At 43.2% G+C, this 15,271-nt stretch overlaps 1 protein-coding gene across 1 annotated transcript in view; it reads right to left on the minus strand.

Moving 5' to 3' along the window:
• Positions 1–15,271, minus strand: part of PRKDC (protein kinase, DNA-activated, catalytic subunit) — a 490,177-nt gene that overhangs the window by 419,304 nt on the left and 55,602 nt on the right. The window contains exons 12-14 of the mRNA XM_030214157.1: positions 13,160–13,324; positions 8,288–8,456; positions 8,094–8,143 (exon numbers count right to left, since the gene is read on the minus strand). Of these exons, the coding sequence (XP_030070017.1) occupies positions 8,094–8,143; positions 8,288–8,456; positions 13,160–13,324 (384 nt within the window). The remainder of the gene's footprint in view (positions 1–8,093; positions 8,144–8,287; positions 8,457–13,159; positions 13,325–15,271) is intronic.

Below are 15,271 nucleotides of genomic sequence, written 5' to 3' on the forward strand. Positions count from 1 at the left end.
CGCAAGAGTTGGGTCCATATGGAACAGCATAATTTCAGAAAGGTCCCCTAGCACATGTTCCCTAGCTCCCCCTATGGGATATTCAAGCCCTAATAGGGAGATCTAACCCTTCTGACACTGATAATGGGAACCTGGTTACAGGTCCGGAAGCAGTTTTTTCCAGGGTGAGCATACTTCCAGACAACCCCCACTGTAGTGGCAGAGAGATTCCTACCACGGGGGGGGGGGGGGGGGGGGGGGGGGGGGGGGGGGGGGTAGTAACCCTAAATACCATGGTTGGGCGGCCAAAGGTTGACTCAGTTAGGGAGTCTAGTGGAGAAAAGGGGCGTTGTTGCCCTTTTCGGAGCTGGCGGAAAAGTAGGGCTAACCCAAAAAGATGCTTTTCACTTTCACCAACTTACCAAAATTCTTCAGAAGAGAGCCCTCCCAGACCTCCATGAGGCAGGGACATCCCCGGAATGAGCCATGAATGATTGCAGTGGTAGGAGGTGTATCTCCCGCTTCTACCGGGCTGTAATTCAGCAAGCCCCCTTCCCCATTAAGTATTTGGGAGACTGCTTTTGGGAAGGGATATTCCACTCAGGCAAGAATGGGAGCGTACATTTAAATGATTAATGAAAGTATCAGTAGCCAGCAATATTGTGGAAAATGAGTATAAAATGCTGAATATGTGGTATCTTACCCATTCGCTTACATGCTATTTATCCTACTACTTCTGCTCAGTGCTGGTGGGGATGTGGGGAGAAGGGGATGTTTCTCCATGTCTGGTGGACATGCCCCCTGGCACAAAGTTATTGGACAGTGATACCTGATTTATAAACAGAGATCCTAGGACTTCCTTTGGTGCCTTTGATAGAATGTGGATTGCTGAACATCAAACCCCCCAGAGCAGTCTGGTAAATTTTGTAAACTGGCTTTTCATTTTACGACAGCCACAAGAATTGCTCTGGCAGCGACCTGGAAACAAATTTGTACACCTACTTGGATGTAGCTGCTGGCGAGGTTGTGTAAGGTTTGCTGCATGTCTACGCTGTTTTACAACACAATCATCTACACACCTTCCACAAAGTGTGGGAGCACTATACTATGTGGCGGGGGGGGGGGGGGGGGGGAGTGACGTTACTGCTTTTGCTGTTCTTATCTCTGAACTGACAGTTGTATATTCTGCTTGCATTTCATTTGGGGGGTTAGGAGGGTTGGTTGGGTGGTTTGGGTTTCAGCATCCTTTGCCATGTTCAGCGATATGATTGATGTATACCAAAGAATAGGTATGCCTATATTGTCCCTCTCATGTGTGACTATTTTCTCTTTAACTGTTGGATTGCTCTGATTTACTAAATAAAATTGTTTATGCTGAAGAAAATGGATACCACCTCCATACAAGAATCTCGAGAAGAGGTTAAAGTGTTAGCCTCTAGATTTGGAGAAGTACAAGGTATGGTCGAAATAATGAAAGATGAGTTTTCAACAAAAGTTAAAACTTTACAACAAGAAGTAGATAAGCTTTGTGAATTTAAAGTAACTGTTATAAAAGATAAAACTATTCTCCATAACAAAACTGAACAAATTGAAAACTTCAATAGATGTTTAAACTTAAGGATATTGAATTTCCCAAAATCTTCTGGAATTTTGCCCCTGGAGACGTTTAAAAGATATTTGAACAAGATCTTAAAGATGCCACCTGAAGTATTTCCCCCGATAAATAAGATCTTTTATCTGCCTCAACGGAAAAGTAAGGAATTGGGAAATGAAGGAAATTTAGAAGATAAAAGTTTGGATCTTAATGATTTAACTGCTGTATTAGAGCAATCCATGGATAACATAACTAAGAGAGCGACACTTTTAGTGTTGCTTGTCTTCGAACAAGATTTGAACGCAGTAATAAAATTATACTTCAAAAATTCACATATGTTATTTGCTGGGGCAAAGATTTGGATTTTCCCCGATCTTACTAAATCCACATAGCAAAGAAGAAAAATTTTCCTTGAAATGAAACAGAAAACCCTGGACTTGGGTGGAACTTTCTTTTTGGCCTACCCTTGTAAGTGTATAATCCGTTTAGGATTGACAAAATATGTTTTCTTCTCCCCAGACCATTTAAAATCCTTTCTAGATTCTAAGCAAGTGAAGCCAAAAGAATAGGATTGGGGGATAGCATTAAGTCTTGCTTTATATGCTTATATGTTATGATTTATCATTTTTATTCAAAACCAGTATCCTGTACATATATCACTATACAACTTTATCACTTGCATTCACAATAACAATTCTTCATTATTACAGGTAATGTGAGTTTGCTGAAATTTACAGAAACAAATTGTTTTCGTTTTTTTATTATAATCCCTCCCTTCCCAACAACCCCCCCCAACCTTCCCCCCAATAATCCCCTCCCTCTCCCTCCCTTCCCTCTCTCCTATGTGAACAAAACTTAATACTAGAAGTTCAACAGTCTACTTCTCGCAACCGGGGTCATTGTATTTAATAGCGGGCTCCATATATTCTGGAACCGCAACCCTGTCCTGGAGCTAAAGTCAACCACTCCCGTCCTCTCCATCCGCATCATCAAAATCATTCGTGTCCGCCACTGAGAGTATGACGGGTATTGACTGGTCACCCATTCAGACAAAATCACCTGCATGGCAGTCACAGTAGCCCTGTATACAAAGGCTGTGAATCCTTTTGGTATTGGGTGAATAAACACTGGGTGTCCCAGCAACAATCCCGAATTGCATGTCCATCTGGTTCGCCAGATAGTAGAAACATATTGTGTAAGCTGTTTCCAAAATTTAGCTATGCCTCTGCATGTCCAAAGCATATGCCCCAAGGTAGCTCCAGCCTCCTTGCATTTAGGACACTCCCCCCACGGGGAGACCCCCATATGGAAAGCCCTCCTGGGGGGGATATAAAGTCTGAGTGCCACTTTATATTGAGTCTCCCAATGCGACATCATGATGGTACGTCTCTTCATAGTCAAAATGTAAGCTTTAAATTGCGCTACTGTAAGGTCCAACTGAATATCCTCTTTCCACTGAGTTAACAGCTTTACAAAGTCAGGTTCCGGAACAGTATCTCTGATATGTCTATGATGAAATTTTAGTGGAACCCGTTGCTGCGCTGCTAGAGAAAATGCCGAAGCCAGCTCTTCTTGAACATCTTCAGCTAAATCCTCCCAGGGCAAAGACTGTATGTAGTGTTTTAGCTGTCCATAATGAAACTCATCTGAGGGGAGCAGATCAAATTCTTCCCGGAGCTCTTGGAACGGCTTTATCCTTCCTTCAAGGGTAACTGCATGTAATAGGTATACCATCCCTTTACGCTTCCATCTGTGAAAAGCTGGGTATAAAGTTCCCGGTGGAAAGGCGGGATTCCCGCAAATCGGCAGAAATGGGGTAGTTTTTGATGAAAATTTGTGCAATTTACAAACCCAGTGCCACACCGCTTTCGCCGACCTCACTATTCCTGTCCGCTGTAGTATATACGGCAGGGAAGGCCCTGCCGTATGTAAGAAGGCACTGAAGTGCGTCTCAGGATATAGTTGTAACTCTATATGAGTATCCGAGTAATCCTGGGTTCCACGAAACCAGTCATTTACATGACGCATTCCACTTGCCACCGTCATATACTTAATGTTCAGCAAGCCCAGGCCTCCATACTCCACCGGGACAGTTAATGTTGTGTAAGACAGTCGTGGCTTTTTCTTTCTCCAAAGGAAAGTTTGCACCAGTTTTATCAACTTCTGTTCATCCACCTTTTTTAGGAATAGTGGGAGTGATTGGAATGTGTATAACCACCTGGGGACTATCACCATGTTAAATAGTGCAATTCTTCCCATGAGTGAAAGTGGTAGGTTCCCCCAGACCTCCAACTGTTTGGTAGTGTCCTGCAACAATCTCTGCACATTCTGCCCATAAAGTTTTGTTAGATCCCTGGTAATTGTGACTCCCAAATATTTCAAAGAGTTCTGTGTCCACTGTAATGGGAAAGTCCCTAGCCAATTTATCTGCTCTTCTGGCAACACCGGCAAGGCCATAGATTTATGTAGATTTAGACAAAAACCTGAGTGATTCCCATACTGTTCAATTTGCTGCAACAATCTTGGTAAAGTCCGTGGGGGCTCTCGTAGAATTACTAACAAATCATCTGCATAAGCTAATATTCTGATATCCTGCCCTGCTAACTTAACCCCTTGAAGATCTGGAGCCAAAGAGACCATACGCAGTAAGGGTTCCAGGGTCATGATAAACAACAAAGGGGATAGGGGACAACCTTGTCTAGTACCACGCTGTATTGTAAACTCTGGTTCCCGGACACCATTGATGAACACTCCCGCTTTGGGTTGACAATAGAGCGTTTGGACTGCGTACATGAACCAGCCTTCTATACCCATGGCCGCCAGTGTCTGGAACATGAACGTCCACCCCACCTGGTCAAACGCCTTTTCAGCGTCTAAACTTAATACCAGGGTGGGCGCCCCCTGTTGTTGACTGATCGCCATGGCCATCAAAGTTTTCCTAATATTATGTACGGACTGACGGCCTTTCACAAACCCCACCTGCTCGGGGCCTATCAATGATGGTAGATATTCCGCCAACCTCACAGCCATCAGTTTTGCCAAAATTTTTGTATCAACGTTTAACAGCGAAATTGGTCGATAGGATTCGACATTGTCTAATGGCTTCCCTGGCTTGGGTATCAAAGTTATGAGCGCTGAATTTGCATACTGTGGAAATTCCCTTTTTTCTATTACCTCCCGATAGTATTCCAGTAGAGATGCTAGGGCCTTCCCTGATAGTATTTTATAGTACTCTCCTGAAAATCCATCTGGCCCTGGAGCTGACCAGAGCTTCAATGTTTTAATCACAGCTTGTACTTCTATCAATGTCAAAGGTTTATTCAAGTTCCCCAGCTGTTCCCCTGTTATTTTTGGGAGCTTTGCCTGTGCTATATATTGTTGTATCTCTCGTTCCGAGGGAGCTTGTCTTAATTTATATAGGGCTGAGAAATAATCTGTGAATGCTTGCCCAATCTTTCGACGGTCCGTAATTAAGTTCCCTTTTTTATCTTTCAATGCTGCCACTGTCCTCGGGGCTCCTGAATTTTTTATTAAGCGCCCTAACATTCTGCCTGCCCGATTGCCATGTTTTTGTAATTTGTATTTGTAAAAAAGGGCCGATCTCAATTCCCCTTCATGTAATAGACTATTAAGGGCCACCTGTGTAGCCTTCAAATTTTCCAAATTAGCTATTGTGGGGTGGTGAAGGTGAATTCTCTTAGCCCTCTGCAACTGGCGCTCTAAGTTCAATATGCCCACAGCCCTCTTCTTGTTCTTAGCACTGCAATAAGCTATAATGGTTCCCCGGATGACCGCCTTAGAGGCCATCCAGAACAACTCGGGCTGATGGGTGGCATGCCATTTATTATGTTCTATATATTGGTCCCAGTTCCGCTGCACATGTGACCGCAACCGTGTATCATGATATAAGCCCGCCGGATATCTCCACCCTCTCTGTCCAGTTGTATCTGTGGTAACTTTAATATCTATCCATATCATAGCATGATCTGCCACTTCTTCTGGGCCTATATGTGCTGTGTCTACTAGGTGAAATATGTTGCGGGCTAGTAATATATAGTCTATCCTGGCAAACGTGCCATGCGCCCTTGACCTGTGCGTGTAATCTTTCTCTCCTGGGTGATAAATCCTCCACGGATCTACCAGATCAAGGGTCTTGGAGAATGTCTGAAATTCTCTAGCCCGCACTCCTCTATACTGAGAATCCTTTGTGCTAGAACAATCCTGCCGGGGATCCAGGACTGCATTGAAATCCCCAACCACTATCAACTCTCCACCATGACTTTGCAGGCACTTCCCTGCTAGGTTGGTGAGGAAGGATGCATCATGATTATTAGGCCCATATAAAACCAAAAGCAACAAAATTCTCCCCGCTAACCAAACCTTCAACATTATATGGTCCCCCCGAGCCCCCCTTTCCAATACTGTCGCTTTATATGGGAGCCCCTTTCTAAATAGCACCGCCACCCCCCCCCTACGACTCTGTGTTGACGCTGCAAATACTTCTCCGACCCAATGCTTTTGTAGTTTAGAATGTTCCAGATCAGTTAACCGCGTCTCTTGTAAGCACGCAATATCCGCTCTGTGTCTCTTAAGTGCAGAGAGTATCTTAGATCTTTTAATTGGGGAACTAATCCCACCCACGTTCCATGATATTAGTCTAGTGGTCATCTTTTAAACCACCCCATTTCCAGTGTCCTGCTACGCCCCAGGTTTTACAGGTCTCCTCAGCTCCAAGACCCCACTCTCTAGAACAAACTCTAAAAGTACCTCCCAATTCCATTATACACTTCTCCCGGTTCCCATGTAATAAGTTTCGCTTCTCTTTAACGTCTAGTACTTGTCTTTGTAATATTAACCTTTCTCCCTGAGTCCCCTCATTCCCCCCCAACCGTTCTAACCCTATAGCCAGATTCCCAGGCCTAGCCCCGGAATTAGCAAGAAAGCACCTAGCGTGTCGAGAGCCCCCAACTCCTATATATGACACATGTTTATAACTATAATTACTGCAACATTTAGTATCTGGTCTCCTTTATATTACCAACATCTTTAGACTCCGTCCAGCATGCCTTGATCTCGGAGGCTTGTTTTTGCTTCTTCCAATGATTTAAAAGTCTGCCATTGTCCTTGGACTTGCACTTTCAGGGAGGCTGGGTACTGCAGAACAAATCGAACTTGTTTTTGGGCCAGCGATGAGCATATAGGGTGAAATTTACGCCGTCTCTCCTGCACTCCAGTTGAGTAATCCTGGAAAATCAGGATTTGCCGTCCCTCATGTTTTAGTTCACCTCTACGTATCTTAAATCCTTGTAGGACTTCCATTTTATGACGATAATTGAGCAACCGCGCAACCACCACTCTTGGTCGCTCTTGATTTTCTCTGATTCGGCCAATTCGATGTGCCCTTTCAATAACCAACTGCCCAAATGAGTCTGTCAAGGCCAATTCCTTAGATAACCATCCCGTGAGCCAGTCCACCAGGTTCTTGTCAGGTATTTTCTCGGAAAGGCCCACTATCCGCACATTGTTCCTGCGGGAGCGATTTTCTAGATCTTCCAGCTTATCCATGTGCTCTTGAAGCTGCCGTTTTACCTCCCGCAAATCTGTGCTGTAGCCTTGCGAATCGTCCTCCAAGGCGGACACCCTGGTCTCTGCATCCTCCATTCGGGTTTCCAAACCTTCCATTTTCGTATTGAAAGCGTCCAATTTTAAATCTAAAGCGTCCCATTTTGGCTGCCAAGCATTTGCAACTGCAAGCGTTAACTGTTCAAGTTGCGACGCTGTAAAATTTTGTTGCGCCGGAAGCGGGTCCTCCGCCATTTTCGGGTCTGGCGCTGACATTTTACTTTTCTCCTTATCTTTTTTCCCCGTTCGTAGCGCCATTCCGGGTGGAGACTGTTTAAGATATTTGTCCATTAAGGTACGCCAGCTTTAAATTTCCCTGTTTAATCTCTCGTGTTGCAATATTCAAGAGGTTTCTGGAGCGAGGGCCCAAGAGCTAAAGCAGCACACGTCCACTCAGCTCATCACGTCACGTGCTCCTCTTATATGCTTATATGTTAAACAAAAATCTTCTCTAATATGTACGCCCCCCCCCCCTCCTTTGATAGTGGTCTAAGGAAGCAATTACTCTTATTTTTCCTGATGTTAGGGATGTAGTTTCTTTTGTTCTTATATAAATTTCTCTTTTTTTCTAGATATTATGGTTAATCCTTGTATTTTCATGTACTATTACTGCTGTATTGCCTTGACAATGTATAATGAAACTTGTCATTTATTTTTTGAAAATTATAAATAAAAATTAAAAAAAAATCATCAGAAGGCTATAGTAAAATATAGCACTCATATCACCTGCAACAAGCTGAGTCTCACAAGTGAAATCAGATTCTGGCTGCTTGGAATTTGTTTGATGCCTTCCTGTGAAGGCTAAATAATAAACAGTACCACAACAATTGTGTTGATCAGTCTTGTGATGCTTAGCACATACTTAAATATAAAATGCATGCTCAAGAAATAAACTTGCCTTCCCGAGAGTGACAGGCTTGGAACAGACTCTGATTAGTCCTTGATGCACTTTAAAAAATAAAAATAAAAATAGTATCATACACACACAGATATATATATTATATATATACACATACACAGCAGTGCATACAAACATTTTGTAAGTTCACAGAAATACCAAAAAAGGAAGAACAAAAAAAAAATCAAACTCACCCACAGTGCTGATGAAGTTCCAGAGAACTGGTCCTTTTCCTGCCAAAGCTAGAAACACCTTTATGATGGACCTGCAACAAACTGACTGCATTTTTACACTGTACTGTGAAAAACTGTCTATCTGCACCACCAGGAGACGTTCAAGAACAGGAGTGTATACTTCAGGGATCTGCAATAGATCACAAACATCCAACTAGATCCAGAAAGTACAGAAAAAGATATTTTTTAATAGAAATTTTCAAATATACATCACTTTAATAAATTCTATGATAGGAAAAATTGAATATTCAAATACAGAAACAAAAAGTATAGTAATTAGGAAATATAATATTTCAACCACAAATTAGGTAATAAAGACTCCAAGACACAGAAAATAAACATAACCCTCTCTACCTTCCTTCAGCCCACTCTTACAGTGGAATATAACTCAGGAAACCTTAATTTGAACTTCCTCTTTAGCTTAAAAAAAAAACAAAGTTTTAGATTAAAAAGCATAAGATTTGACTGGTATAATACCACGCATAAACAAGAAAATTTCAAAACAAAACTAGCCCCAAGAACCAAGACTCTGGGACTGAGAGCCAGAAAATCCTGGTGTCTCTTGAAAAATTCCAGAAAGGAAAATTCACACTATCAATCCAAAAAAAAACCCATGTCATTAATATGCCTAAAAGTAAAGATGTAAAGCATTGTTGCAGTGCATTTCTAATGTAAAAGTCACAATCATAGTTGTTCTTTTGATTGACTACCTCTATGACTAACGTCCATGAAGGACTCCAAAAATCCTGCAAGGTCAAAAGAAGGCTGGCTAATTTATAAATGCTTATCTGCTATCTCAAAACGTTTCAATGCCAAATAAGCTCAAACAATTAGTGGCAATGATTCAGAAGGTATGTTAACCTCCTTACAATACTTTCTGACCATATTTACAGGAGTCACTAACAGAGACCTAGGAAAGTTCAGAAAGTGCAAATTATTGCGCCTCACAAGATTTTCCATATAGTCAGATTTCCTATGCAAAAAAGCTTTACTTCGAAAAGATGTCACAGCTGATTAGGGGGTCGATGCTCAAAACTTACCAGTTTATCAAGCATCTTATTCAGCAGGAGATACACAAAGGGGTTCTACAGGCTGTTTTCCGTTCATGGCAACACACAACGGGAATGGTATTCTAATGCATTTAAATGAGATGATCAATATTCAAATGTGAATACCGAGCAATGCATAGCCATTTTCTGTGTGATGCACAGAAGCAGCCCCTACCTTTTGTGTGGAAATTTTAACGAGAGGTCTGGATCTGTCGGTCATTTGCAGTTCTTCATTGTTGTAGGTACTCTAGCTCGACAGCGTCGCCTCCAGCCACTCCTGCCTACTACACTCTTCTCCCTCAATTGTGGCTCCATCTCCTACTCTGGAGGGCTGGGAGGCAGCTTCATGCTGTATGAAAGCCATACAAAGGGAAAAAAAAAAAAGCTACACACGGCTTTCATACAAACACAGAAGGCTTGGCACTTCGTGGTGTGTTAAGCTTTCTTGGCTGGCTTTTCTGCTTTGCTCTCGCCAGCGAGTTTATCACAGCACTCTTTGTTCACGCTGCCTGAGTGCCATCTCTCTTATCTGTGCCACTAACAAACCCCAAGGACACAACTGCCTTTTATGTTTAAGAATATAGATTTCGGGGACTAGGGAGAGGAATGTGAAAAGAACAGGGACCAGAAGAAGGCCTATCTATTTCATGCATGCTTTAAGCTGGAACAAAAAAAAAAAAGTCTCCATGGAGCTTTGCTTAGCCGTTTGGGGAATGGGCATAGCAGCCATACTTACCGAATGACTGCTATGTACATGCCCTAGTGCTTTCCTGACCCGAGCTGCACGGTAAGTCTGTTCAGCTCATTTGCATGTGATTTTTTTTTTTTTAGAGAATCGATCGCTATTTCCACCACAATAATTTTTACCATTGTGGAAATAGTAAGTGGTTCTTTCCAGGGACTTCAATGCATTGGGCCTTTAGTCTCTATGGAGCCTATTTTGATGTTATATCCAGACATGGCTTAATTTGCAGGAAAAAAAGGAAGTGGAACTGTTTTGCTGGGAGAGGCTTGGGTGGTCCAGGAGAAAAAGGGCTGGATTAGGGAGTTCTCTGATCTCTGCTCCAGGCTCACTACCAACCTTCCTCTTCCCTGCAGGCTGCATGGAAGGGAGGGGATAGAGCAGAATGCCTTGCTGCACTGGAGTCTAAAAATAAGTGGTGCAACTGCGTTCCAAGCCTTCTGTCCACAAATTAAACCCTATTAATCCAGATTAACTCCAGCATGTGGTCCACAATAGTCTGAGAAATAACCCTAACATCCTCATGTTCTTTAACTAATTCTTTAACTAGGTGTTCAAATCACTCAAAGTCTCTCAAAATACCTCAAAGATTATGGCTGCTTGGTTTCTGCAACTCCTTCAAAATTCCTCCAGAAGCTCCTTCCTCCCCAACTTGAACTCTGTAATTGCCAAGGCTGGCATCAGTGGAATCAATGTCTCTACCTTCTTAGGGATAGCCCCCTCCCTTGGGGTGGATACTGCCAGAGGCAGGCTCCCTAGCAGAGAATCCAACTGCTGGCTTGATGCTTTGGAATGCTGCTCTGTCTCCGTTGGAAAGGTTCCAGGTTGAAGGGGTGAAGTCTGCTGATCAGGGCTTAATGAAGTCCTGTCTTCACTAATGCCCGAGTTTACCAACTCCGGTGGAACAAAAAAGGGTTTTGGGTCCACTCAACAGCCGATAAGGCGGAGTGGCAGAAAAGCCCCAGGCTTACTGGGAGCTGCCCAAGAGGCACCCTTCCTCTTATCCATAGCAGAAAAAGAAACACTATGTCAAAAACTGGAAGAACTGGGCATCTTAACGGTGGGTTTATACTATTGATTTCAAAGTACACTGCTTAGATCCTGTCATTTTGGAATTTGCAGTATATCAAGTCTTATTAAACATAAACCCTCTACAATACCACCTTTAAATCAATAATGTGCTTTTTCATGCTTCAAAATACAGGGGGGGAAAAGAAACACAGAATACCAGAACCCTACAGTAGCCTCCTACAATGGAATGAATGTAAGACAGAGGCGAAAATTTAGTTTGTACAAAAATAAATACCAGGTCACTTAATTTCATGAAAAGTGCTGATGTACAATTAAATCTGAATATATTTATTTAACGCACAATTAAAACTCAGTTTCTGCCTAGCAATCACTACATTTAGGTGCAGTCAAAAAAAAAAAAGTCTTTAATACAAAGCCTGCATCTTAAGTTTGTTTTTACATGCAGAACACCAACCACTCTCTATTCTGTAGTTTTCCCTGTTTCCCCAAACATTTTCTCCTTTCCATTTCAGATACTCAAAAGGGACATCAAGATCTCTCTAAGACAGTTCAAACTCAATCAAGACAAAAGTAGTCAGCATCAGCAGATCCTTTTCCAACATCAGACTTCAAGTCCAAAGATTTTAGAATGCTATAGATTATTAAGTTTATGGGCTGGCCACCAAAGGTTTAGATCCTGCTTCTCTGACCAACACACTTCATCATTTTGGCCCAGTCATAGTCTCACCTTTTGCTTCAACTACCCACATTTTCAGCTTTGGAGAAGGAATCTGCTGTACCTTCAAGTTAAGTCACTGTATAAAAATAAAAAATCAAAATCAAAAGCAAAATGTGCGCTAGCACACTTTAACAACATGAGGCCTAGAAACAGACCCTCCAAATCTGTGGCTAAATAGGCAAAAGGCTGCCCTCCTTGAAGGTGCACAGAGCCATTTCAAGCAGGGAAGGTTATTTGGGACCAACTATATATGTTGTATTAACCAAACAATGGTGGAAATTTCTTTTGGTATGTAGTCTGCCAATACTGTTTTCTCTAACTTTTTCAAGTACGTTACTTTGCAGACCAATCTCCACAGAACAGTATAGACTATGGCCAAAAAGAATCTAGAAAAGCCCTGGAATTCCAGTCAGAGGCTGGAAGGGCTCAAATGAGGCAGCCTGGAGGAGAGGAGAGTAGAAAGAGGAGGTAGTCCTAAATTCATCATGTGCGTCACACAAAGCAAATTGCAGCTGTCCATGCCACCCAAGCTGCCTCAATTCCCACACTCCAGGGCTCATGCTTTATCTAAGAAGGGAAGAGTCTGCGATACCACACATGCTCAGACAGTGAGCAGCTCCTGCCCATTTGAAAGCCACCTTTGGTTCTTCTGTTGCTGTGAGGTGCTGAAAGCAGAGCACTGGTGCTGTTCTGGAACAGACCTTCAGGCAACAGTGATACCCTTCTGTGTCACACCTGATCAGGTAATGAAGGCACAGCAGTGTACTATATAGCATAAGATAGAAGTAAATACAGAATGTAAAAAAAGTAAATATTCAAAAGGACTTATCCTGCTACCTGGATAAGTCACTCCTTAGTTTAAAAATGTTGCCACTGGTCAATGTATATGTTGATATTCAGTCAAAATGCAACTATATAAAGCAGGGTCCACAGGTAGGGATTCAAGTTAACCAGATAACAGCAGTATTCAACCACTATCCAGCAAACTTTATCCAGATATCTTGGTCATTAAATACTACCTCCAACATATTTTAAAATGAAGCCTAAAAAACAAAGCTGTCAACCCGTTTTCAGAATGGAGTATATACTGCTGCATCTCTCTACCATAAAAACTTCACACTTCTTCAACAGAAATCATTCATCCAGAATTATGGGTGGGTACGAAAAGCATTAATTCATCCACATTTATGGCTTCAAGAATGCCCCCCATCCAGTCTCTGATCCTCCTTTCACTCAACCTCTGCTGACACTCATGTCATAAAAAAGTAACTGATTTTCTGCGTTTCACTTACTGAATCCATGTGAACTATAACAGATGCAATGGACTGGAGAAAGTGTGGTAGCTGATACATATTGTCATCTTCTGTCTCAGCTTCAGTAAGATACATTTGTTTACAACGCTGAATAAGTTCAATGTACATGAAGTCGACATCCTTTGCATTTATAACTTTGCAGGGCTATGGAGGGAAAAAACAAAAAAAAAAGACAAGCCTTTAGGAAAAATGGCTACACTTAGAAACTAGATGTTATCATGGATCTAAAACACAGTCAGAAAACAGTTGAATTTTATGTGTAGATCCCTTAATTTATACATTAGACAAGATGATGCAGAAAAAGATCAAACCAACCCAGTCCTCTTACTATTCCTGTCCATGGTACCAGCTGTTGTTGTTATAAAGTATGATTGCCTGTATATCACTCCTTTTCCAGTATCCTCTTATTGAGCATCTATTTAAGGAACCAGACAGGCAGTGCTGCTACCGTGGTCTCTTGACAATGCAGTTGATTTTTAGACAGGTTTCACACATGTAGGCTAAACTGCCTTCACTATCTACTATAATAAAACGCAACCTCAACGTTCTGAGGACACTGACGTCACTGAAGTCAGTCAGTCTCCCAGAATGGTTCGTGGATTCATGGTGGTGAAGCCACCCCACTGACCCATGCCCTGCCCTCGCGTCAAACGTCATGACGTCGAGGGCAGGAAAAAAAAACTCAACTAAACAAATGGTTCATACCGCGTGTTTCCCTACTCCTCCCCCTGCCAACCCACCCGCGGAAAGGGGACGCACCTCCAAAGCTCCAGAGTGCAAATGACTCCAGAGACCACTGTTCCCACATCCAACACCCCCCCCCCCACACACCAAACCTCAAAACATTCAAGCTGTTCCCACATCAAACACCACCCCCCTCCCCGCGCACCAAACCTCAAAAAATACAAGCCCCGCCCACAGATTCGTACACCCCCCCCCCAAAGCTGCAGCTGAAAACAAGGACCTCCAACACACACCCCCCCCCGCAACAACCCCCTCCTGAGACACCCACCTTCACGTTGCTTTGCCGGCGGGGGACCCGAAACCCGCCAGCACAAGCCCTATCTGCTCACTACGGCGTCATCTTCGGCGTTCCTAGCCTGTGGAGGCAGGGCTTCTTTGCGTCTGACGTCCTGCATGTGCAGGACGTCAGACGCACAGAACTCCGCCCTGCACAGCTACCAACGCCAAAGATGACGCCGTAGTCAGCACACAGGATGTGGTGGCGGGGTTCCGGGTCCCCCGCCGCCAAACCAACGGGAAGGTGGGTGCGATGGGCATGGTGGGTCGGATGGCTGCAGCCGGCTGCATCGCCGTGGGTGGGATGGCGCCGGGAGGGGGGCATCGCACCTCACAGGCAACAGCAAAATGAGGAAAACCTTGCTAGTGCCCGTTTCATTTATGTCCGAAACGGGCCTTTTTTACTAGTTTATAATAAGTGGGTCTGTCTCAGGGCCCAATGTAGAAAGCCCTGAGGTAGAGCAGCAAAACTACTGCAGTCTGCTATAATCAACAAGCATGAAAATTACTGCTATGTTAAAATCGCAGCAATAATCCACTACTACTACTACTACTTGACTTAATCCACACCTCATTACAAAAGCACTATCTTCATGTCAGATACCCTAGACATGCATTAAATACCAGGGATTTATTTTTTTGTATGCCACCTTTCTTGTCGGTGCCTGAGCCAGTCACTGCTGAGGCACCGACAAGCAAGGTGGCACACAAAATACTTAATAAATACCACACAAAATTGTTGCAGCAATCTGCATCACCCCCCCTGACTTCAAACTTTAAAATCCCTGGTATCCAGTGCATCCTCCCGCCCTGACCCCAACTGTAAATAAGCACCTTTCCTTAGAGTCTTGTGCATCCCCCCATTCACGATCTCCTCTGAAAAGAAAAAAAACAAAACAACAAAAAAACACCTTTCCCTAGTGTCCAGAATACCCCCTACCTCCCCCCAAGTTCATACTTCAAAAGAAAGAAGGAGCAATAGTCACTCGCTCTTGCCTCTGGTGCCACCTTGAAAAATGGCAGCACCCAGCCCCACCTGGTGGATTCAAGGTCAGTCTGTCATAAAAGAGA

The sequence above is a fragment of the Microcaecilia unicolor genome, chromosome 1 (genome assembly GCF_901765095.1).
Source record: "Microcaecilia unicolor chromosome 1, aMicUni1.1, whole genome shotgun sequence".
Classification (NCBI taxonomy): domain Eukaryota; kingdom Metazoa; phylum Chordata; class Amphibia; order Gymnophiona; family Siphonopidae; genus Microcaecilia; species Microcaecilia unicolor.